General features: G+C 40.0%; 1 protein-coding gene across 9 annotated transcripts in view; it reads right to left on the minus strand.

The window, feature by feature from the left end:
* Positions 1-24677, minus strand: part of SNX29 (sorting nexin 29) — a 688321-nt gene that overhangs the window by 594031 nt on the left and 69613 nt on the right. For all 9 annotated transcript variants that reach the window (XR_011967204.1, XR_011967210.1, XR_011967211.1 and 6 more), the window contains exons 9-11: positions 22315-22433; positions 18038-18113; positions 16755-16837 (exon numbers count right to left, since the gene is read on the minus strand). Coding sequence is in view for 6 of the 9 variants with exons in the window: in XM_072609956.1 (XP_072466057.1) it covers positions 16755-16837; positions 18038-18113; positions 22315-22433 (278 nt within the window). In the remaining 3 variants the exon portion in view is untranslated. The remainder of the gene's footprint in view (positions 1-16754; positions 16838-18037; positions 18114-22314; positions 22434-24677) is intronic.

Genomic DNA, 24677 nt, shown 5'->3' on the forward strand with positions numbered 1-24677 from the left:
TATTATTTTCAAATCAATGAGAAAATGAGATCCAGCAAGGTATGACCCTTTACTCAGATGTAAAAGCATAAATAGAGACAATAGAGCAATGGGGCTGATTTTCAAACAAATGCATCCAAACTTGTTCACATAAATCAGCATCATACCTCTCCCTTTCAAAGTGGGCAGTAATCCTGGGAAGCCATTTCTTTACTCAAAAATCATGCCAATGCTCAAGATATTATGAGAGCAGTATACACTGTCAAATGTGGATTGTATAGCAGTTGATTTTGTTAAACTGCTTTCCTATGAAAGGGAAGGTTCAATTTGGGGCAGGAGAGACATAGAGTATGGAGAATTGGTGGGGCGTTAAAAATAAAAGGTATCAACAACATTATCAAATAGGAAAAACAGGATAAAAAATGAAAGCAGAATAATTTGTTCAACGGGGGAAGGGAAAGGGAGGAGTAATAGAATTCTTCCACGATATCTTGAAGTCAAAAGTTTCCCCTTTTGAGGCTTAACTGATTTCTAGAAAAAGCCAAGAGTCATTAGGGCCAAGTCTGGTAAATATGGTATGCGGATAATACTGAATGGCACCATTTCAGGTTGTCTGAGAAGGCAAAGGTGGTAAGATACGCCTACAAACTGTGTAGCTATAAAAGCAATTCTAAAAAGAAAGTCTCAACAATATTTGGGACACAGAAGAAACTACAAAAGAAAGTAGATTGTGACACCCCTTCCCTAAAGGGAGGAGCTTTAAGGACCAGTCCTTATTTGGAGGTAAGAATTCTAACATATTTATTGAAAAAATCAATCTTATTACCTTCATAGTAATATTTCACAAATGGGATATTTACCTTCAATGTAACTAATACGTAACCAAATTGGTACCCAAATCCGGTTAACAAGGTACCCAAGAATTTCAATTTTTTTTGCCTACAGCTTCAAAATGAAAACTCTACAACTTAGTATAAATAAATGTAGGGATAGCAGCCTAGATCAAAAGATTGAATTCAACCATGCAGAAATTCTATGAGCAGTGCCATGAATTTTTGAAAAAATAGCATATAAGCAAAAAAGTATACATTTTGTTTTTTAAAAAAGCATTAAACTATGATTTTTTTTCAGCTGATACTATCTTTTTGATCATGTTTTACTTAGGCAATTAAGATTAATTTGTTTTCTCAGAGTAGAAAACCAGTAGTGGGAAGAAGCAATTAGAGAATGGTTACAGATGGTCAAGGAAAATCCACGCTAGGATTAAAGATGTATCAAAAATTGTTATGCCAATTCAATTCAATAAATTTTACCATCTACTCCATGTAAGGTGCTCAGAGGAGTGTTGATAACACAAAGACAAAACAAAAGCATCCTCAGCTGTCTAGGAACTTGTATTCTACTAAAGGAGACAGGAAATAACATGAACATATGTAAATACATAGAAAGAAATTGATGAAAGAGCACTAGTAATAGGGGTGAGAAGGTGGGGAGTGGGGAAGAACTCAGGGAAGATTTCAAAAAGTAGGTAAGCTGACTTTGAAGAAGACTTTGTCCAGTCATGGCCAAATCTTCATTGCTGGGGATGGAAGCTCAATTCAATGTGGACAGTCTCGGGCGGGTAAAGGTGGGAACTTCTAAATCTTAGAGTTCTCACGAGGCCCCCCCAGGAAACGACTGGGAATCGAGGTGAACCGAGCTATCTCGCGTATTTCCGCCTCTTCCCGTGAGAAACATGATGGGAGAGAGCTCTCCCCGCCCTCAAGATTGTCCCGGATCTGGGCACACTATTGTTATCTAACAGCACGGTATTCAGATGCAAATTATGCTGCTGGAGAGTTTAAGTAGGATCAGGAAAGCCTGAAAGTTCTCTTGGGCGGAGGGGCGCGGAGCGGACAGGACAACAAGGCTCCGCTTTTCCTCTCTTCTCTCTCCCCTCCCCCTCTCTCCCCACTTACACTTCTACTTCCAATCTCTTATTGTAAGATCTTTGCCTCCTTGGGAGATTCTTCGCTCCCTCCTAAGGAAGAATTCCCCTGCACTTGTAACTAGACCCTGAAATAAAGCTCAACCCTTGTTCAACTCTGGAACATCCTTTCTCTCATACGAGCATCCGGTTTGGCCAACCGAAGACCTCCGATAGAGGTAAGGGAAGACTCGGGTAGCCCTCAGGCCTCTAGGCCTGGCACTTCATGACCCCATTTGGGGTTTTCTTGGGAAAGATACTTCAAAGATACATTTCCTTATCCAGCTCATTTTACAGATGAGGAAACTGAGGCAAATAGGATTTAAGTGACTGGCCCAGGATCATACAGCTAGTAAGTGTCTGAGGCTGAATTTGAACTCATGTCTTCATGGTTCCAGGCTTGGTACTCTATCCACTGCACTATCTCTGCCATGGCCACTTAGCATTCTAAAAGACCAAGATGCAAAAGAAGCCCATTCTAGGCATGAGAATTGTTTTGTAAATGTGGAGGAAGAAGCAGGAGAGGGACAGCTGAATTTAGGAAATAGCTAATGGTCCAACTTAACAGAAACACAATGCATAAAAGAGAAGTAATGCAAGATTCCAGGGGCTTTGGAGGCTGGGGAGTATGTATTTTGTCCTGGATGCCAGAGGCATAACTCAAGGCTTTTAAGCAGGAGAATGACATAAGTGGAATCCCTTAGGAAAGGTATTTTGGGAGCTATGCAGAATGTAAGAAAGTAAAGAAAGAAATGAAAGTGGAAGCAAGGAGATGAATAAGTTGCCACTGAGAAAGTCCAGCTAAGAAGTATTAAGGACCTGAACTAGAGTGTAGAGGGAAAAAAACAGAGATGCAAAAGATGTTATGGGGTAGCATGTATGTGAGGAGAAAAAGAGGGAAAAGACCAGTGTGACTCCCAGTTTACAAACCTAAGTGAATAAGAGGATAGTCGCATCCCTACCAAGAAGGAAGAAGTTTGGAGGGATATGATGATTAGACAAAAAAGTGATAAGTTCCAAATGGGAAATGATGAAGAGATGTCCATCAGAAATCGGATGGTATGGGACTAAAGTTCAGGAAAGGAACTTAGGAATAACAATATAGATTTGGGAGTCATCTGCATAGGCATAATATTTGAAGATGTAGGAGCTGACCAACAACAATCAGCAAATATACAACAGGAAGATGGCCCAGCAAAGATCTTTTGAGAGATACCCACAATTAGAACAATGTGTGATGATCAACTATGACAGACTTGCGTCTTCTCAGCAATGCAGAGATCCGAGACAACTCGTAAAGACCTGGGTTAGAAAATACCATCCACATCCAGAGAAAGAACTATGGAGACGAAATGCAGGTCAAAGCATACTATTTTCACCTTTTGGTTTTTTCTTTTTCTTTCTCATGGTTTTTCCCCTTTTGTTCTTATTCTTCTTTCACACCATGACTAATATGGAAACATGTTCAACATGATTTCACATTTATAACCTATATCTGATTGCTTGCTATCTTGGGGAGGGGTTAGAGGAGGGAAGGAGGTAGAAAAATCTGGAACTCAAATCTTAAAAAAAAAATGAATGCTGAAAACTATTTTTACATGTAATTGGAAAAAATAAAATACTATTTACAGAAAAAAGGGGAAAAAAAAGAAATTGAGTCAGCTACTAAAAAATAAACCACATGATTTCCCCTTCAAACCAGAAAAAAACAACCACATGCTGTAGCAGAGAAGTAAAAGGAAAGAAAGAAGGACTCACATGGTATTAAACTCTTAAAAAAAAAAAACTAAAGAAAGATCATATGTTTCCAGAGAACACAGCAGAAAGAAATTAAAAAGGTATGCATTTTCTCTCATAGGCTAAGACAGATGCTGGGGGATGCAGCTTAGAGAAGATACATGGTAGTAGCAGAATCCAAATAGTAGGGAATGGGTGTCAATAGATCAGGCCTGGTCCTTGCTAATCAAAGAAAAACTCTGTTATCACATGGTCCTTGGCTGTTTCAGGCCAACAACATTACAAAAATAATTCAGAAAATGAATAACTCAGATAATTTGAGAGGAGTAACTCCTTTCCTACTGTGTTTCACACAGGAGAGAGCCTGTAAGCTATTACCTTAATGTTAAAAGAATATATTAATTGAACATACTGTTATATGCAAGCTACCTCATCCCTTTTTCAGACCTATGACCAAATTAAATAAAACACAAAATCTAGAAATGAAATAAGGATACAGAACTAATAAACCAATCATTAGTATGCAGAATTAAATACATAAAACCAATAAACCAATAATTACTATCTAGACTAGGAGTGCTTAACCTGGAGTACATGATCTTGATTTTGTCAATACTTTGATAACTGCATCTCAATGTAATTGGTTTACTTTTGAATCCTGTGTATACTATTTTATGCATTTTAAAATACTATTCTGGTAAGCAGTTTCAGCAGATTGCTAAAGAATTCCATGACACAAAAAAAAGGGATAAGAAATCCCTTAGTCTAGACCTGTAGCATCAAATTCAAATAGAAATGAGAGCCACCAAACCATACGTAAGGAATTCTGTGGCTCCTATATTGACTGAAATTTTAAAATGTTGTATCTGTTTTATATGTCTTTATTTATTTTGTTAAATATCTCCCCATATTTTGAGAGACAACCCTGTGATAGGTGTTTTTTTCACCAGCAAGGACCAAACCTAACTCATTGGCATTCATCCCTACTGTTTAGGTTCTATTACTACCATGTCTCTGGCTCAGGCCACACTCAGGAGCGCGGTGGGACACATGTGGGCCACAGGCCATGTTTTGGATTGTTCTGATCCAATCTACAGACATTCTGTGAGTGAGCAGCAGCTTACAGGAGGTCTTCTTCAATGCAATAACAGAAAGAGCCTGGCATGGGAGTCAAGAGCTCAAGGTCGTAGTCCAAGTTCTGCCACAGACCTGCTATCTGACCTTGGGAAAGACACTTCACATTTCTGGGCCTGTTTCTTCATCTATAAAATGTGTGTTAAATTAGACTATCTCTAAGGTCCCTTCTAGTTCAAAAAGCCTATGATTCTATAAATATCAAAGAATATACAACAGCATTACATATCCCAAGGCATAATGTCGCAATATACAAAAAACCCTTTCAAAATTCAAGAAGAAATATCTGACATTTTGACATTTCCCTTATGGCAACAGCAAAACACTCGTGGAACAAAGTCATGTACTAGGGCCACTATAAATTCTTTTTCATCCCTTTTTCCTGTAAATTGTCAGATTATAAAATCAACTCTAATTCACTCTATTTCCAGATTCATATCTCAGGTACCACTGCCACAGTTAGTGATGAACAGACTGATACTGTGCCAGGTAGATGGAAGACTTTAATGAAAATCCTAAAAGCATTTTTAAGGGTTTTCAAGATTGATGTCACCAATTATTATGCATAATCTCACTTCAAAATTCATGGCTTCTTATTTAATATAAAATTCTCACTTCCAGTCTAATATAAAACACAACAACAAAAAAGACTTTACATTTGATCCTGGAGGTAACAGGGAGCCACCGAAGTTTACTGAGCATGCAACACAGGCAGCCTTTTATTTTAAGGAAAATCACTTTGGCAGCTGAGTGGAGAAAAGATTAGGGAAAGACTTAGGACAGAAAAATTAGATGATATGCAAAAACAGCTTTGAAAGTTTTTTGAAACTAATAAAATTCAATAAAAAACCTTTTTAACTTGAATTATGAAGCTTTAAGAAAAGCAGGTTTAAACTAGAAAAGGAAAATAAGAATCTCCTTTTAAAATTGATAGCTTTCCTTTTCTTTAAATAGGAGTACAGCTCACTCCTCACATCAACCATAATTAGTCATTTTTTAGGCACAGGTTAAAAAGGAGAGAGTTAAAATGTGGGAAGACAGGAAGGGATGTTCCTGAGGTTTACAGAAACAGTTTGGAAGAGAGAGGGAAAGGACACATGACCTCCAGGGGAGAGTTGAAAAAACAGAAGTGGGAAACGAAGGTTACAAATGATGCATGCGCTACCAGAAACACAGTTGGGATGAGTTGCTAAAAATCTATTTTTCCTCTTTCACTCCGATCTCTTTCTGTGTAAGGGGGGAAGGAGAGGTATATTTGGAAATGAGAAGAATAGAAAGACAAAAGTGATCATGAAAATGTTTTTTCTTTTTATTAGAGAAGATACATGTATCCATGTAAGACAGACTACCTAAAATGGAAGTAACTGACCGTGGGCAATGACAAGGAATGCAAAAGAGAAACGTGGCATGTGTGTGATCTCCTGGAAGGTGAAAAAAGGAGAACAGTCAGAAGGAAGCACAGGGTTAGACAGCTTCCATAGCCAGACACTAAAGTCAGAGTGGTTTCAGGGTAATTGGGAGAAGGGAGAACACGACAACTGGACACCCATATGAATGGAGCATTTGCAGGCAGTGATAATAACTGAAGGAGAACCTGCATTAAGAAAGCATTTTTATTGTATTGTATTTTTATTGTATGCTAATGTCTATGCACATTTTATATTTGTATGTTTACACAATTTTGTTTCTTAAGAAAATGCAGACCCCAGCTTCTGGGATAAGAACTCACTGTTTGACAAAAATTGCTGGGAAAACTGGATAACAGTGTGGCAGAAACTGGGCATAGACCAGTGCCTGACACCGTACACAAGAATAAAGTCCAAATGGACACATGATCCAGGTATAAAGATTGATACTATAAACAAATTAGTGGAGCAAGGATCAGTGTATTTGTCAGATCTGTGGAAAATGGAGGAATTTATAACCCAACAAGAGATAGAGAACATTATGAAGTGCAAAATGGATAATTTTGATTACATTAAAGTGAAAAGTTTTTGCACAAACAAACCCAATGCAACCAAGATTAGGAGGGAAGCAGAAAACTGGGAAAGAATTTTTGCAACTAGTATCTGGGATAAAGGCCTCATTTCTAAAATATATAGAGAACTGAGTCAAACATACAAAAATACAAGTCATTCCCCAATTGATAAATGGTCAAAGGATTTGAACAGGGAATTTTCAGAGGAAGAAATCAAAGCTACCTATATTCATAGTAAAAAACAGAGAGATGCAAATCAAAATAACTCTAAGGTACCACATCACACCTATCAGATTGGCTAACATGACAAAAGAGGAAGATGATAAATGCTGGAGAAGATGTGGGAGAGTTGGAACACTAATTCATGATTGGTGGAGCTGTGAGCTGATCCATCCATTCTGGAGAGTAATTTGGAACTATGCCCAAAGGGCTACAAAAATGTGCATACCTTTTGACCCAGCAGTACTGCTTCTAGGACTGTATCCCCAAGAAATAATAAAAATGGGAAAGGGTCCCACATGTACAAAAATATTTATAGCAGCTCTCTTTGTGGTGGCCAAAAACTGGAAATCAAGGAGATGCCCATCAAATGGGGAATGGCTGAATAAATTGTGATATATGAATGTAATGGAATACTATTGCACTAGAAGAAATGATGAATAGGAAGACTTCAGAGAGGCCTGGGAAGACTTATATGATCTGATGCTGAGTGAAAGGAGCAGAACCAGGAGAACTTTGTACACAGTAATAACCACAGAGTGTGAGGAATTTTTCTGGTAGACTTAACACTTCATTGAAATGCAAGGACCTAAAAAATTCCCAATGGACTCTTGAAGCAAAATGCCTTCCACATCCAGAGAAAGAACTATGGAATTGGACTATAGATAGAAACAGACCATTTTATTTTGTATTATTCTGTTTTGTTTTGTTTTATGGTTTCTCCCACTCATTTTAATTCTTCTATGCAACATGCATTTTATAGGAATGCACATGTAGAACCTACATAAGATTGTACGCTGTCTCAGGGAGGGAGTGGGAAGGGAGGGGGAGTATGGGGGAGGAGGTGGAAAAAAAATCTAAGATATATATATGGAAGTGATTGTCAAACACTGAAAACAAATAATTCAATTTTAAAAAAAGAAACTACAGAAATCTGTGAGATCTAAATACTGAACAAAATGCTACTTTTTACTGTTGTTTTTTAGTGGGCCATTTTCTTTGAAAAGGTAGGGGGGTGGGTTTTTTCTTTTTTTTTTTCCAATTTTTATACACTGATCAATTCAATAAATATTTGAGTATTTTGTAGTACAAAGTATGCATTCAAAAACAGAAAAACAAATACAGGCCTGATCAGAAAGGAAAAGAGAAAAGAAAGGGTGCAATTCTCATTTCCCTTCAAAAAACAGTTTATTGAAATTTCTAGAAGTTTGGTTTCATTTGACAGAAAAAGAATCTATCACGTACTGATCTTCAAAACTTCTAATGGAAATAGTTGGAAGACGATAGCATTAGCAGATGTCTGTCACTGTCTGAACACAAGGGGATCTCAGACAAAAGGACTGTGTCTAACTGGAAAAGGACAACTTCAGACAACCTCCAAACTTCAGATGGAAGAACAAGAGACAACATACAAGAGAGGATGTTATTGTAGACAAAACTCAATGACCGTGATAATAGTAAGGAGGAGAGGAAAAGGCAAGCAAAGTAAATAACTGATACTGAAGTTCGCATTAGCTGTCCCTTTCATCTACCTCCCCTAACCCATTTTCACCTAATGGTCCCTAGTAAATGGCAAAGTTGTCTAAGATTCACCTCTATTTTCAACTCTCTTTACATAAAAGGCAAGGTTTTCTAATGATCAGTAAAAGGGGAGGGAAGGAAGGAAGGAAGGGAGGGAGGGAGGGAGGGAGGGAGGAAGGAAAGAAGGAAGGAAGGAAGGAAGGAAGGAAGGAAGGAAGGAAGGAAGGAAGGGAGGGAGGGAGGGAGGAAGGGAGGGAGGGAGGGAGGGGAGGGAGGAAGGAAGGAAGGAAGGAAGGAAGGGAGGGAAGGAGGAAGGAAGGAAGGAAGGAAGGAAGGAAGGAAGGAAGGAAGGAAGGAAGGAAGGAGGGAAGGAGGGAAGGAAGGAGGGAAGGAAGGAGGGAAGAAGGGAAGGAGGGAAGAAGGGAAGGAGGGAAGGAAGTAGGGAGGGAAGGAGGGAGGAAAGGAGGGAAGGAAGGAAGGAGGGAAGGAAGGAAGGAGGGAAGGAAGGAAGGAGGGAAGGAAGGAGGGAAGGAGGGAAGGAAGGAAGGAAGGAAGGAAGGAAGGAAGGAAGGAAGGAAGGAAGGAAGGAAGGAAGGAAGGAGGGAGGGAAGAAGGGAAGGAAGGAAGGAAGGAGGGAAGGAAGGAGGGAGGGAAGGAGGGAAGGAAGGAAGGAGGGAAGGAAGGAGGGAAGGAAGGAAGGAGGGAGGGAAAGAGGGAAGGAGGGAAGGAAGGAAGGAAGGAAGGAGGGAGGGAAGGAAGGAAGGAAGGAAACCAGCATTTATTAAGTGTCCACTATGTTCCAGGCACGTACTAAGTGCTTTACAAATATTACCCATTTGATCCTCACAATAAACCTGAAAGGTCAATGATATCACGATCTACATTTTCCTACTGAAGACACTAATGATTCTCAGTGCCGTGTCCAGGATCACACAGTTGTAAGCACCTGAGGCTGAATTTGAACTCCGGTTTTCCTAGCCCCAATGCCCTATAGCCGCTGTGCCACTTAGCTGCTTCTATAAAAGAGTACAAAGCACAAGGGAGAAGTAGTAGAATGAGGAACGGGCAATCTTTATTAGAACAGAAACAAGGACTGTACAAAAAAGTCCCCAGAAGAAAGTGACTTCATAGAGGAAAATAGGTGGTTTAGTGAATAGAGGGCTGGGCCTGGAGCAAGGAAATCCTGAGTTCAAATCTAGCCTCAGACACTTACTAGCCCTTGGCTATGTCATTTAACCTCTGTCGCACTCTCATCTTCCATATAATGGGAATAATAACAGCAACTGTTAACAAAAAAAAAAATCACAAGTCCACGAGATGTGTGAGACTGTATTTATTACAAAAGAAACATGCACACATGTGGAACTCCTAACATGAGTGTGATGGACTTCACAATCCAGGCAGAATCTTAAATATTCGTGAGCTACAAAAAGGGGGAAGTCTCATGAGAGGGGTGGAGGGCAACCAAAAACACGGCCCACAGCACTCCTGGGTGTGGCCTGAACCAGAGGCATGGTAGTAACAGAACCTAAACAGTAGGGGAGGAACGCCAACGAATCAGTCCTGGTCCTTGCTGGTCGAAGGAAGCGCCTGTCACAGTGCTGTCTCTCAAAATGTAAAGGGGAAATAGTTAACAAAATGAATAAAGATATAATGAAACAGATATTACATTGTAAAACCAGTCAATATGGGAACCACAGAATTCCTTACATATGGTTTGGTGGCTCTCATTTCTATTTGAGTTTGATGCTACTGGTCTAGACTAAGAGATTTCTTATCCCTTTTTTTGTGTCATGGAATCCTTTAGCACTGCTGAAACTGTTTACCAGAACAGTATTTCAAAATACATAAAATATCAATCCCAAAAAGGAGTGGCATGGGAGGAGGAAGAAAGGAGGAGGGGGAACAGGAGTAAGTAGGACGGCAAAAGCAGCATTCTTCTCCCTTGGGAACTGCTAGATTATGAAGGTAGGATGGTCTGCTTTTCTACAAGCGCCCAGCTGCTCAGACAGTTAATCAATCTGGTGCAGGCTAACTAGTAACTGTTGTGTAGCTGATTTGACCCTCAAAAACCCACTGAGATTCTAGCTAAAGGGGCAAACAACAAATTAGGTCAGCTGGGGGCAGGGCCGGGGGAGGGGTGTATCCTTGATTCATTCAGGGTCTCATACCCTATAAGATATATCCCAAGTCCAGTGTTTCTGTAAAATATGGCAACTCAAAAAGACAGGTTAAGTTGGCTTCAGGGCAACGCACCTACTTCCCAGGGTTATTATGAGAATAAAATGAGATATCTGTAAAGCACTGCGCAAATCTTAAAACACCATTTAAATACCAGCTCTTAGCTGTTAAAATCAAAGGCAACAGAGAAGGGGAGGAAAAGGAGCCAGCAAATTGGCCTTGTCAATCACAGGGCAATTTTCTGTGCATAAAGCTCAGAATTATAGTTTCAGGAAGCCTGGCCACTTATGGATTAAAAGAATCTAGAGGGGTAATCTTGTATGGATCTACCTAAATATTTAGCACTCTTGAGAAGGGTTGAAAATATTTATCAGAATAGATCAGCTCCTCTCTGGTGGATGGTTCTGTGGTTACTGTGAGTTTTTGTCTAAACTGAAATTCCACGGGCTTTACATACTGGGATGAGATTCAAATCTGAATTTGGATCATTCTCAGGACACATCAGACACCCAAATAGGTCTGCTCTTATTTTTATCTCATGTGGCACAGGAAGGAGGTGTGGGAAATTAAGCCAAAACCAGTCTGCACTCAAAATTTCTAAGAATCTGCATCTCTGAGCAATTCTGAAAGACATGACAGGGATGGACAGCCACCATCCCTAAAGGTATCCTTTAAGACCAGTGGCTTATTTGTGACCAAAGGTTTATATCCTTTAAGACCAACTACCTTGTCATGCAAGTTTAAAATGAGGCAGAGGATGGACTGACATTTTTCTTCAGACACTGGAGTCTAAAAATCTTGCTATGTTCTTACCTGTCAAAGACATCAACTAAGAATAAATTTATATTTGTTGGAAATTGTAACAGAAAATAGAAAACGACTCCAAGCCTGATCCCAGCAGCATCAAACTGTCAGGGAGTCAAACTCAAACAAACTGCATAAACCAGGGTCATCATTATCTTCAAAGCCAAGAAGGCTGTAGCTATGCACAGAAACAGCTGTAGAGGCAAAGAAGAGGAGAATATATTGATACTTTGTGTATGTAAAATAAGGGTATAAGGGTATTGGAAGAGGATCTGAGTCCCAATCTATCACCCCGCTTTACAATCCATGTCCAGTGTTTGAGCTCTGCATTTATTTAATAAATGACACCTAAAATGACAAAGGAATCTTTGGCAAAATTAACTGAAATAATACTTCTATAATTATCTCAAAGAAAATAAATCCAAAATCCACAATTACTCAAAAGCTCCCAATCCTACTCTGAAATGTGTGTCAGACCCCTGGTTTCCCAGCTCAGGTCACCGGAGCTATTGTTGGTGATACCAGGGCACAGGCCTCCCTGCTGGGGATGAGCTCCCTGGTGCTGCCCCTGCCAGGATGGCACAGGTATTCCATAGGAACCCAGACTATCAGGCACAAAGATAAAAAGAATACAAGGTGAAACTTAGAGGCTAGACTTTAAGGTAAGAGCAGGTGAAAGTTCAGTTCACTTGCCCTCCTTAACTGAGTTCCTCCAGTTCACGGGATCTCTGCCTGGACTTATTCCCCAACAGTCAGTAAATTCCTAATTTCACTAGGGCTAGGAGTTAAGTAACTTGCACTTGAGTCCTGGCTCCACAGCTCAATAACTTTATGACCTTTCAGAAAATCTATGTATCTCTAGGAGTCTCAACTTTCTCATGTGTAAAATGAAGATACAGTTATCCCTTTCATATCATGGGGGTGAGGAACATGGTGCCCCCATGATCTGGAAAATACATGTAAAATTTTTTACTTCTCCCTTTGTACCTGAGAAGAAGTATGAATTACAATGGTATTGAGATAAAATATGTTGATATCATACAATACTATACATATATTTGATGTATTTCTGAATTTCTAAACTTTTTCTCTATTATCTGCTGGCTTTCACATGTTGTCTGTAACTTCTACTGACTTGTGATATATCAAAACCTTGATTGGGGAAAGTTGTGATGTGAAAGGGATAACTGTAGTGGGATAATGAATCCCAGACTCCCAAAGAACAAACCCCATTCTCTAATCCCAAACACCGACTCTTGTATCCTGAGACCCATTAGCCCCACACCCCCCTTATTGTTGTACCCCATATCTTCCAACCCTTTCCCCTAGGTGCCCTGAAATTCTCACTCTATAATTAATAAATATCCTTTCATTTTAGGCTTCTTCCTCTCATGTTCCTTCTGTCACAGAAAATTGGCTCCTCTCAGGTGATCCTACCTCCTAGCCCTTCCCTTCCAATACTGTTGGCATCTATTTATTCTCATACCTTCCAAATTACTAGGACCATAGATGGAATTGGAATACTCTACTGTAACTTCCAATTTCCGTACCACCGTCACTCCGAGGTTTCCTTTATCCAAATCTATCACCTAATCCACACCCTAGTGATCATTACCTACCAGCCTTCAAAATATTCTCCCTCCTTTCTCAATGAGTTGAGTACCTGGATCACAGTCTCCCCATAAATGCTCTTTCAGATAACCAAATCTTGCATTTTCTCAGTTTGCTAAATTCTCATGGTCTACTCCACCATTCCACCTCAACTACCTACACACAGAAATGGTCATGCCCATGATCTCTCCATCGCCCACATGGACATGTCCGTGATCAAGAAACATAAAAATCCTTTATCAGATCGCAATCTCCAGTCATCTCTCCACATGCCTTACTCTTCTCCCAAACCTAATCTTAATCCTCCCACATCCTATAATCTCTGCACCCCTCAGTCCTTTGCAGGGCCAGCACCCTTGCTCTGGCGCCACCTTCTCTTCCCTTCCCAAACTAGACTGTTTAGTGAAGCAGTTCAACTCTACACTTTCCTCTCCTCCAGAATCCTTTGCCCTATTTTTCTAGCAAAACTTATGCCTTAAAAGTAATACAAATTAATAAGAATAAAAGATATTCCCCAACTAGTAAATGGTGAAAGTAAATACACAAGCAGTTTTCAGAGGAAGAAATCCAAGCCATCAATGAGTATTTGAAAAAGTATTTCAAATAACTAATAATATGGTGTTGTTCAGTCATTTCAGTTGTGTCCAAATCTTCGTGACCCCATTTGGAGTTTTACTGGTAAAAATACCAGGGTAGTTTGCCATTTCCTAATAATTAAAGAAATAAAAATTAAAGCAACTGGGAGGTTCTACTTTGTGTTGGCAAAGTTGATGAAAATGACAAATATTGGAGAAGCTGCAGGATTAATGCACTGTTGTTGGAGCTGTAAATTCAGTCGTTCTGGAAAGCAATTTGGAACTATGCCCAAAAAGTTACTAAACTATGCAAACCCTTTGACTCCACACTACCACTACTAGGCATATACCCCAAAGAAATCAAACAAACAGAAAAAAGATCCACATGTATAAAAATACAGGGTGTTCCAAAAGGCTTAGTGAGATTTCAAACTAAAGCTTAGAAGGGAATAAGACTTTTGGAACACCCTGTATTTATATTAGCTCTTTTTGTGGTGGCAAAGAACTGGAAACTAGAAGGTGCCCATGAACTGGGGAAAGGCTGAACAAATTATGGTATATGAGTGGAACAGAATACTATTGTTCTGTAAGAAATTATGAAGACCTCATTTCAGAGGGACTGTTTCCAAGAAAGCTGGGAAGGCTTATATGAAATAAAGAAGAATAAAATGAATGGTACCAAGAAAGCAATTTCTACAACAACAACACAAAGACAAATAACCAAAACTTAAGAACCCTCACCAACAAAATGACAATGAGAGGACAGATAATGAAATATGCTACCTCTCTCCTGACAGGTGATAGAGTCAGGAAACAGATGGAGACATTTATTTTTATGATGCAGGAACTCCAATGCAGGAATTAATTGTGCTTGATTACTGCATATTTGTTACAAAGGTTTTGTTTTATTCCTTTTTCCCCAATAGGAGGAGGTAGGAGCAAGATAAAGTATTATTTTGTTGACTGAAAAAATAAAATTAGATTTTAAAAAATATGTATTGATGCTCCCTCAAAGTGAAAAGAAAATAAACCTCATACCTTGCCAAGTCTCAGCTTTCTTCTTCCTCCACTCCTGTCTGCAAAACTTAGCTAATATTGCTAAACAAAGCTAAAAGTCACATAACCATGTCGATTTTGTTTGCTGCAAACTCATGTTCTTTTTCCTCTCTCCTCAAGCATTCCAGAGCACCCCTATCCCTAAACCCTCTCATCTGAGGTATGTGGCTCACACTTTATGAAGAACATAAAAGACAATGCATGAGGAGCTGCCTCTTTTCCCTCCTCTTTATCTCACAATCCCTCCTCCTCTTCCTCCTCCTCTCAAAAACCTACCGAGAACCCTATTCATTCTTCATCATTTTCTCCTTTCCTCCAGGCTCTGATAAAGACACTACATCTGTCCTTGAGCCCACACCATTCATCTTCTCCAGCTAACTGCCCTCTCAGTATTCTCCTTCCTCCCTCTCTTCCACAGTCTGTGTGCACTGATGCCCTCCCTCCTGCCTATAACATCCAGATCTCCCTTATTTTCAAAAATCCCTGGCTAGATTCCATCATCCCTGCAAACTACCATCTTATATCTATCTTCCCTTTCCAAGGGAACTACTTGAAAATGCCTTCTCCACCGGGTGCTTTCATTTCCCTTCCTCTCCTATAATCTGACTTCAAAACTCATTCCTCAAGTGAAACTGTTATGCCCAAACGATCTCTTAATCGCTAAAACAAACTACCTTGTTCAAACTATAGTGTTCATCCTTCTCGACCTCTCTTCAAGATTTGAAACTGTTGACCATTCTCTCCCCCGGATTCTCTCCCCCCCGAATTTCACCGACACTGTTCTCTCCTGGTTCTCCTCCAATCTGTCTGACTGGCTTCTCAGTTTCCTTTGCTGATGACTCATCCATGTGATTGAACCCCAAAGTTCTGTCTCAGACTCTCTTCTCTCTATACAAGCTCATTTGTTAGCCTCACCAACTCCCCCTATATTTAATTTCCCTCCCTATGCAAATAATTCCCAGATCCATATATCTAGCCCCAATCTACTTCTAAGCTCCATCCCTGCAATCCCACTTGATTAGTATATCTTTCAAACTGGATGTCCCATAGATATCTAACTCAACGTATCTAAAACAGAACTAGTTATCTTCCACGTTTCTTCTAGATTTCCCCACTGCCATGCCATCATTCCAGCTACTCAGGTTTACACTTCTTTACTTTCACCCCACACATTCAATCAGTTGCCAAATCTTGTAGTTTCTGTCTCTATAACATCCTTCATACGTGTGCCCCGCTGTCTACTCAAGACAAATACCACACGAGCTCCCCTGAAATGGCTGCCTGCTTGGTCTCTATCGAAGCATTTCCTCTTCCTCAGAACCACCAAAACGATTTTCCTAAAGAACAACCTGATAATGTCAAACCCCTACCCAATAAATTCCATGGTCTCCCTATTGCTGTTAGGATAACTATCTCCACCTCTGCTTGGCATTTAAGACTTCACAACGTGATTCTGTCCCACCTTGCCAGTCTTCTTACATATTACTCTCCACCACACCATCTGCAATCCAAACATACTGGCCTATTCTTAGTGTTCCATATATAGGCTCTTCCATGTCCAGTCTCCATGCCGTTAGCTGTCTCTGATGCCTGGAAGGCACTCCCTCCTCACCTCTACCTTTTGAAATAACTGGTTTCCTTCGAGACTACATTCACGTGCCACTTTCTACAGGAAGTCTTTCTTTCCTGATTCAATCCTGCCTCCCTCCCTCAAGCGACCTTGCATATTCATTATATATGTATTACAGATATACTTATGTACATGTTGTATCCCATCTTAGAATGCAAGTAAGCTCCTCGGGAGATGGGACAGTTTCACTCTAGCTTTTCTAACCCAGCAATAAGAACAGGATAAACACAATAAATGCTTGTTGACTAACTGAATATACTTCTTACTAAGTATGAAAACTCAGAAAAAGTACAAAAACAAGGCAATTTGGTAGGGACTGATGGGTTATCCACTCTTGGTATAAATAATTCTGAAAATACTTACTAATTGTCATTGATTCTGGCACAGGTGTGGAAGGCAAGAGGTTGTTTAAAGGGCTCCCTTGGACTGGAGGACTGGCTTCCACACTGAATTTTTTTTAAAAGAGAGAACAATGTTAAGTGCTAATATTGTAGAATTTAATACAAAATCTAGACCTCAAAGACAATTAAAAAGATGGAAATCTATTCAAATACCAAGTGGCACATATTACTTGAGGAAGAAGGTGCAGATATACAAGAATTAATAGCGATACTCATCCTAGCTACTATGTCATCAGTTAATAAAATGCAAACAAGTCTCTTAGTTCTAAAAATAAAAATAATCTTTGGAATTAAGAATCAATGAAGACAATGAGAATACTTTGGAGTGCAATGCCTTTCACTCGTGCTATTTTGTCTATGCTCAAGCAGAAGGAAGGTCACCAGACTTTTAAGTCACATTACCCAGATCGGAGATCTTGCCTCTGTCATTTATTGGCTTGTATGATTTGGGGCAAATCACCCAACCTTGCTGAGTTTCTGTGTCCTCATCCATAAAATGGGGACAATACTGCTTGCATTACAAACCACACAGGTTTTATAAGACTCACATGAGAACCCATATCTAAAGCATTTTATAATCAATGTTACATAAGTTAGCTATCATCACTGTTGTGATTACTATTAATACATTTCTATGGGGAAAATTCTCAAAAAGACTGTACTAATAGAGAAACTAGGAACCAAAGTAGTTAGTTAGATAACTTACTTAGGATCAAAAACAGTCTATCAATTGAAAGGCAGGAATTAGAACCAGCATTTATTTCCCAACATCCAGTTCTGTATTTCCCCTATTCAAAGATGTTGTCCACATGCCGTTTATTTAAGAGATGCCACAGCTGATTAACATCAAGTCTATGTTACTCTCTAATTGTCATACACAGGCCTCAAGAACTCCCTTCTGTCCTAAGTCTATCCGTTATTTTGCCGAACATAGCTACAATGACATGACTACTCAGAGAGAAGCTGGAGCCAGAAGCGGGTTATGTGAATAGCATGACTCCAAAAGGACTCTCAATAGAAAAAAAAAGGTTTATGTATTCCTTGGATGAAGATAATTTAATAACCATCAAGCAATCAAGGGAGAGAAGGGCAAAGGACAATAGGAAGAGGGTAGAGGGCAAAAAAATCTGGCCATCCTTTAGGGGACAAATCAATATATAATCTTTAATCTCAGAGAAATAAAATACCTTCTAATGACTAGATTAAGATTTTAATCCCAAAGAAAGCTAATTTTTTTATATGAACCTGTACTGAAGTTCAGGCCCAGTGAGAATGCTGCTCTGGGGTCCACTGCCATTCTCCAGGGTATTTAAGGCGGCATCTGTAGAACAGAAATCAATCAGGATGAGAAAACTCAAACAGTGCATCTGCTCACTTACGGACATGGCTGGTTTGTTTCTTGCTTCACTGACACACAGGAGTTTCTCTGCTGCCCACTTTCCTTTCTCTATCTATAAAGTATCCTGGCATGATGGAAAACGAGGCCACCTGAGGGAGGAAGACCTGAGTCCAGGTGCACCTGATACACATGGACTATACGACCAGTGCCCTGGATAATACTCTAAAACTGTAACTTACGCAACAGTGGGGAATCTACACTGGCATAGGGAGCTCCACTGGAATTTCCCTATACCAATGATTTCACAGGTCAAAATTTTTTTAAAAAATCTATAATCTTAGATTTGATCTTGTTCATTAAATTGGCCAAACTCATCTCATGAACTGTGAATTGTTCTCACCTAGAGACTGCCTGTATCCCCATTAGGACTAAGAAGTCATTTAGGGTCAACTGTGAGGACTGTGGAGTCATCACAGATTATAATCAAACCACATCATATTGGAACTCGGTTCCCATCTGCAAGGATGTAAAACCAACACTGGAGGGCAGTACAGTCTAACTCATTAACAGTACCTGATCTATATATAAAGGCAACAAAGGCTTTGGGGCTTTTGTTTATTTTTACTTATTCGTTCACCTTTGTCTTAAAGAAAGTGTCCCCAAATTCATTTGCATTTTGAGAAGGCATTCACAGAAAATGCTGCCATAAATAAAATCTAGATACAGTAGTGAAAGAACATTAGTGATTCTCATAAATAGATTTGTGGCTGCTAAAGTATCATTCCAAGAAAAATTACCTTTGAATAAATCAGCCTCTGCATGCTTATTGCACAGACCATATGCCACAACTTTCACTGGCTACAACCAATAGATCTCACAATGGTATCCAAAATATCTAAATAATAGTTCGGTGAAAAAACAGCAGGAAAATCAAGGTAGCTGTTTAGGAGTATCAAGACAACTTTATTCCTTCTTCCATCCATTCTTTCTCTCCTCCTCTTTATATGTCTGTCGATTTCCTTAAAATCCACAGCCATGTTCAGGTCTCCTTATCCTTTAAAAAATCTCACTGGCCCCTGCTATCCCCTCAAAGCACTGCCCAACCCCTCTCTTCCTTTTTACTGTCAAACTCCAGAAAGAATCGTCTATATGACCAGCCCCCATTACCTCATTTTCTAACCTATTTGGCTTCCAACTCCATTAGTTGACCAAAAGTGCTCCTTCTAAAGTTACCAACTATTTCTTAACTGTTGAATTCAATAGCCTTTTCTCAGTCATCATCCTCTCTCCTTTTATACTGTCCCCTCTCTGATCTAAACTTAAAGAGTCTTCTTCATAAGGAACAAATATGACCATGAGATCCCCCTTCTGCAAAAACTTCAGTAGTGGTGATTCCCTATAGACATGCATGTAGGATAAAATTCTCATTTCTCAGAATAATAGTTAAACCCCACTACAGATATGGCTCCTCCTTACATGTCCTGCCTTATACAGCCAACCTGGAATACTAGCTGTTTCTCAAACTCCCCAGTCCACTTCTACCTCAAGGCACGTATTTTGCAAGATCAGCCTTCATCCCTGGAATGCAGTCTTCATCTTCATCTGTCTCTTCAAGACTCAACTCAAATGTCATTACGTAGATGAAACCTTCCCTAATCCACACACGTTTGTGCTCTGTCTCCTCGATTTTTCTCTCAATATATGTTTATATGTTTTTCTCCCAAAAGAGTAAAATCTTTTGGGAGCAATAACTGCTTCATTTGTGTCTAATATGGCATGCCAGAGTTTGGTAGAAAGAACATTAAGCACTTTTAATAAATTTTTGTGGAATCATTGAATCAAGGGGTGTGGTCCCACCCACAGCTGTATACACTGAATTACCAACATGTACAGGAAATGGGTAACTCTGAGTTACCTCTCCCAGGTTAGTCAACAACCAGCACAGGCACCACTGACCAAGATGACTAGAGCTGTTTTTGATGAGGGATTACTCAGTCAATTCACAACAATCAGTTTCTACTTCCACAACTTTTCTCACATACTTTTCTTTTCTCACAAAGCCACAACACAAGTTCAGGCCCCATCAGCTCTCATCTGATATTCTGAAATAGCCTCTTAATTGATCTCTCTGATCTCACCTGATTTCAATCCATACTCCACTGTGATGCCAAAGTAGTTTCCTTAAACCACAGGTCTGACCATATCACCTCCCACCTATAATACCTCCAAGATCAAATACAAAGTCCTCTGGCCCTTCTTCCTTTTCCTGGCTTCAGAACACTTTCTTCTCCTCCACATACGCCAAGATCCAGCTACAATGGTCTAACCTGACACTTCTCATATACAACACACCATCTCAGCATCCATGACTCACTGACTATCCCTTGATGCCTACAATGCTCATCTTCCTACCCTCTGACTCAATTTCCCTAGCTCCCATATCAGGATTCATCTCAAATCTCCACTTCTGCAGGAGACCCTTCACAGCTGCTGATGGCTGCCACTCGGATGACTTTCCATCTACTTCATATATACTTTGCATGTATCTGGTTATCTGTAAGTTCCTTGAGGACAGGAATTGTTTTTGCCTTTCTTTGTCTCCACAGTACTTAACTCAGCATGTGGAATATAACAAACACATAATAAATGCTTGCTGGCTGACTGACTAACTATGCAATCATTGTGCTTACTAGCAACAAGGCAAACAATAAATTATCTGTACCTAAGCTGGTGACCTTGACAAAGGGAACATACAAAAAAAGCAAATGTGATCAGCACTTAGATACCATGACCAGAAAAATCCAGAGCCAGGCAACATAACACCAAGTCAAGGATTTCTGCACAGCCCTGAAGGAACAGATCAACAGATCTATGTTGAAAAGGTTTTTTTCCCTTTAATTAATGTAATAATTTGAACTTTAAAGTTTAATTGATTGTAAATGTAGGATTAGTTGATTTTGTTATGGTTTAAAGATAAGTTCACAATAATTTACCTTTTTTGGTTTTGTTTTTTTGTTTGTTTTTGTTTTTTAAGAATCCCAACAGAACCTTAAACAATGCCTTAAATTTGGGCCCACAGAAAATACAATTGATTTCCCTTTGAAAGGAGAGAGAACAAAATAAGGCTGGAGTAAGAAACCTGGCTCTTTAGCTGCCTCTTGGTGCCATGGTTCCATACTGAGGCTAAACAACAAGGATAAGTAAAATCAGGAACCATTTTATGTTAGTCCTTCACAAACAACAAATGGATTGGAAAGCTACAAGGAAGCACAATGACAATGAAAGAGCTACTGAAGCAAGACTGCTTTCTACTTCTCCGGCACTCTTCTCCTACTCTGTACTTGTTTCCATTCATTTTCTTTATATTCATTCTGTATATGCTCATGTACAAACTTCTCGTCTCTTTTTGGAGTGTAAGCTCCTGGTGACTGGGGAACGTCTTCTTCATTATCTTTGTATCTCCAGGGCCTGAACTGGGAACTTACTAAATACCTGTTGATTGACTGATTGATTAGTTGAGTTTTATTGTGTTAGCTCACTGATCCTCTCCCCTTGCTATGAGCTATAGGTGAACTATTTATAGTGGAAGATGAAACACATTTGATGCTGCCTAAGTTCAACAATTCATTGGCAGAGTCAGCATGAAAAAACTCAGTTGTCTCAACATCTAACTCAAGCTAGGGGAACCTTTAAAAGTTCCACCACTCAGGTGGAGTCTCAGGATCACCTCTATTTGTTGTAACACGCAGGCTTCTCATTGGAAAAGAAGGCCATGTGCACCCCAATAATGAGCACCAAGATCTACCTCTCAGGATGCTCACTGACCTTCTTTCATAAGGCTCTAAGATATGTTAGAAAGTCACCCTCTCTCTCAGACTTCAAACTTCTGATTCGGGACTGGACCTGTGATTTTACTGATATAGAGAACTCCTAAGGAAGAAACTTATTCTCCCAATTTGAATCACCAACTAGGCTGCAGCTTCAAGAGTTGCCTGTGGCACGCCCTGAGATATCCAAAGACTTGCCCAGGGACACACAGCTTGTGGGGAGGAGTCAGAGGTGGGGGTTCAAGAGGCAGTCTTCCTGCCTTGTAGGCCAACTGGCTCTCTACAGTGATACCACACGGCCTCTACTCAGAATCAAAAGCTTTTACAGATAACAAAAGAGACAGGAAATGACCCACCTGCTGGGGCATAAGATCCCACTCCACTGAGAGGAAAAAGGACCTCAGAGTCCCCATGGAGCACCTGCAGGGGCGCCCAGCTGTGCATCTGTGAAAGGCAGGTGTTGCCATCCAGGGGCCTAGGATGGTGAAAGAATGCAGATGTAAACAGATCTCCTGGCGCCACAGAGGGCTTGCATGACAACCACATCTATTTATCACGCTTCCACAAAAGTTAGTCAGGCTACGTCAGATGGAGTAACAATTTCAAACACGAAAAATAGCAATGTATAATAACTTCTAAATGCAGATAGAACAAGGGCTGGTTTTTTTAACTTCTCACTGATCAATGCACACCATCTAAATGAGTGATTAAGAAATGCTAAAAATGCTGACAGCATCATCGTTCCATTCTGATGGCAGAGGCTAGACTAGCTCCATGCCTCCCTCCGAGGCTCCACGTAGAACATTACTTCTATGGAACCCGAGGGGCCATTACTTGCTTTGGTCAACAGAATCTAGGGATCTGAACTCAAGAGTTTCAATAGTAATAACCTGAGGGAGTATGAATGTCTGTAGTCAAGAAACATTCGCTGCAGTGTGCTAAAGGTCAACTCTGCCCACTTCTGGGCCAGACCTCCACAGTAAGCAATAAGAACAAAAATTCTCCTGCAACCCCCTGGCAATCCACATATAAACCGGGAAGGGGCGACAGCGCCTGTGTTCTGAATTACTGGCCAACAGCTTGCCTTCCTTTAGCTAAACAGGTACCTTAAAAGTCCTTAAAATGAACCCTAACAGCATCTCTGCTTCACTGAAGGGTGTTGAAGCACCCAAAGATGTTCTCTTCATTGGGTTTGTCTACTTACAACCCTTTTACAAACACCCATCTCGGGTATCAACTAAACCCTAAACTCAAACTAGTGTATATTCATGTTACAGGGCCACTCACTTGCTGAGCTGTGGTTACATTTTTTTCCCTCTTTTTCTAGGATGGGCCCCGCTGTGGCACATCTAGCTGATATAGGAAGACGACACTGCAGTCAGCTCTGAGGACATGTAAAGTCACACTGGCCTGTTTATTCTGTGTTTCTGCACATCACAATGCCAGCTAGCTTGGCTCAGGGCTGCCCCTCTGCAATCCTCCAGTCTCTCTCCTTAGCATGAGAGTGGAGCGCAAAAAAGAATTTCTGGCATAAGGGAGAAAAATCTGTTAATGACATTATGGACAAATCTAGAGATAAAGCTATTTTTCTCGGCCATAGAATAGAAATGTTAGTTCCGGAATCAGCCAAATTAAGGACTACAGGAAAAATTAAGGATTTCAAAACAATTAGGGATTGTAAAAAATTAACTGTAAAAAATTGTAAAAAAATTAATTGTAAAAATTGTAAAAAAAATTAGGGATTGTAAAACAAATGCAGCCTTAAATTCTGGGAAAAGGGGAATACAGGAAACTTATCAATGCAGTAGTGGAAAAAGCACTGACTGAAGTCAGAAGGATTAGGTTCAAATTCCACCTACCCTTCATGAAGTCTCTAAGTCTCCCATGTACAAAATAAAGGGGCCCCTTCCCACTCTACATCTAGGATTCCATGACTATTATGTGACACGTAAACTCATGTGGCAATATGCTACTCGGTCCATTCTTTTCACATTTTATTATTATTAGTAAAAAGAGAAACTGTGGATGAATGGCTAGAAAAGCCAGCTGGGAGCCAGAAAGACCTGAGTTCAAGTTCCATATCTGGCACTTTCTAGTTGTTTAAACCTGGGCATTCACTTAACTCTCAGTGACCACAAATAACTCCCAAAAACTATACATGTAAGAACAGTGGGCAGACTCACTGGTAAGGAATGAGGAGTCTCTCTGACAAGAGACATCAATGAAATAAGCCATTCTAATAACCATGGTAATAACAATAATAACAGCCACTTAGGTTTGGAGAACTCTTTCTAATAAACAAAGCCCGTTCTCACATATTATCCAGTTTGATCCCAACCGCTATGTGACATGGAAGTAAGTAGTTCAGGTAGTCTTCCAACCAAGGCTCAGAGATGTTAAGTGATATAAAGGGTGAACCCCAAGGGAGGTGCTCTCTTTCAGGGCCCTGCTGTGTTGGGGACATGATGGGCTGTTATTCTAGTCTACACAGTGAAAAGGATGATGTCCATAGTGATGGGGGTGATGGGATGCATTTAGCTAACCAAGTGAAAAAAAAAAGGGTTAGGATGCTCCTACCAGGACTCCAATAAAGTCACATCTGGGTCCTAAGCCTTCAGTACCCTGTCCCAGTTTAGTGGTACAAAACACAAGGTATTAAACAAAAAGGTATATATGAATCAACAAAAGAGCCCATGTTGAAATACCACTGCTCACACAT

The sequence above is a fragment of the Notamacropus eugenii genome, chromosome 1 (genome assembly GCF_028372415.1).
Source record: "Notamacropus eugenii isolate mMacEug1 chromosome 1, mMacEug1.pri_v2, whole genome shotgun sequence".
Taxonomy (NCBI): Eukaryota; Metazoa; Chordata; class Mammalia; order Diprotodontia; family Macropodidae; genus Notamacropus; species Notamacropus eugenii.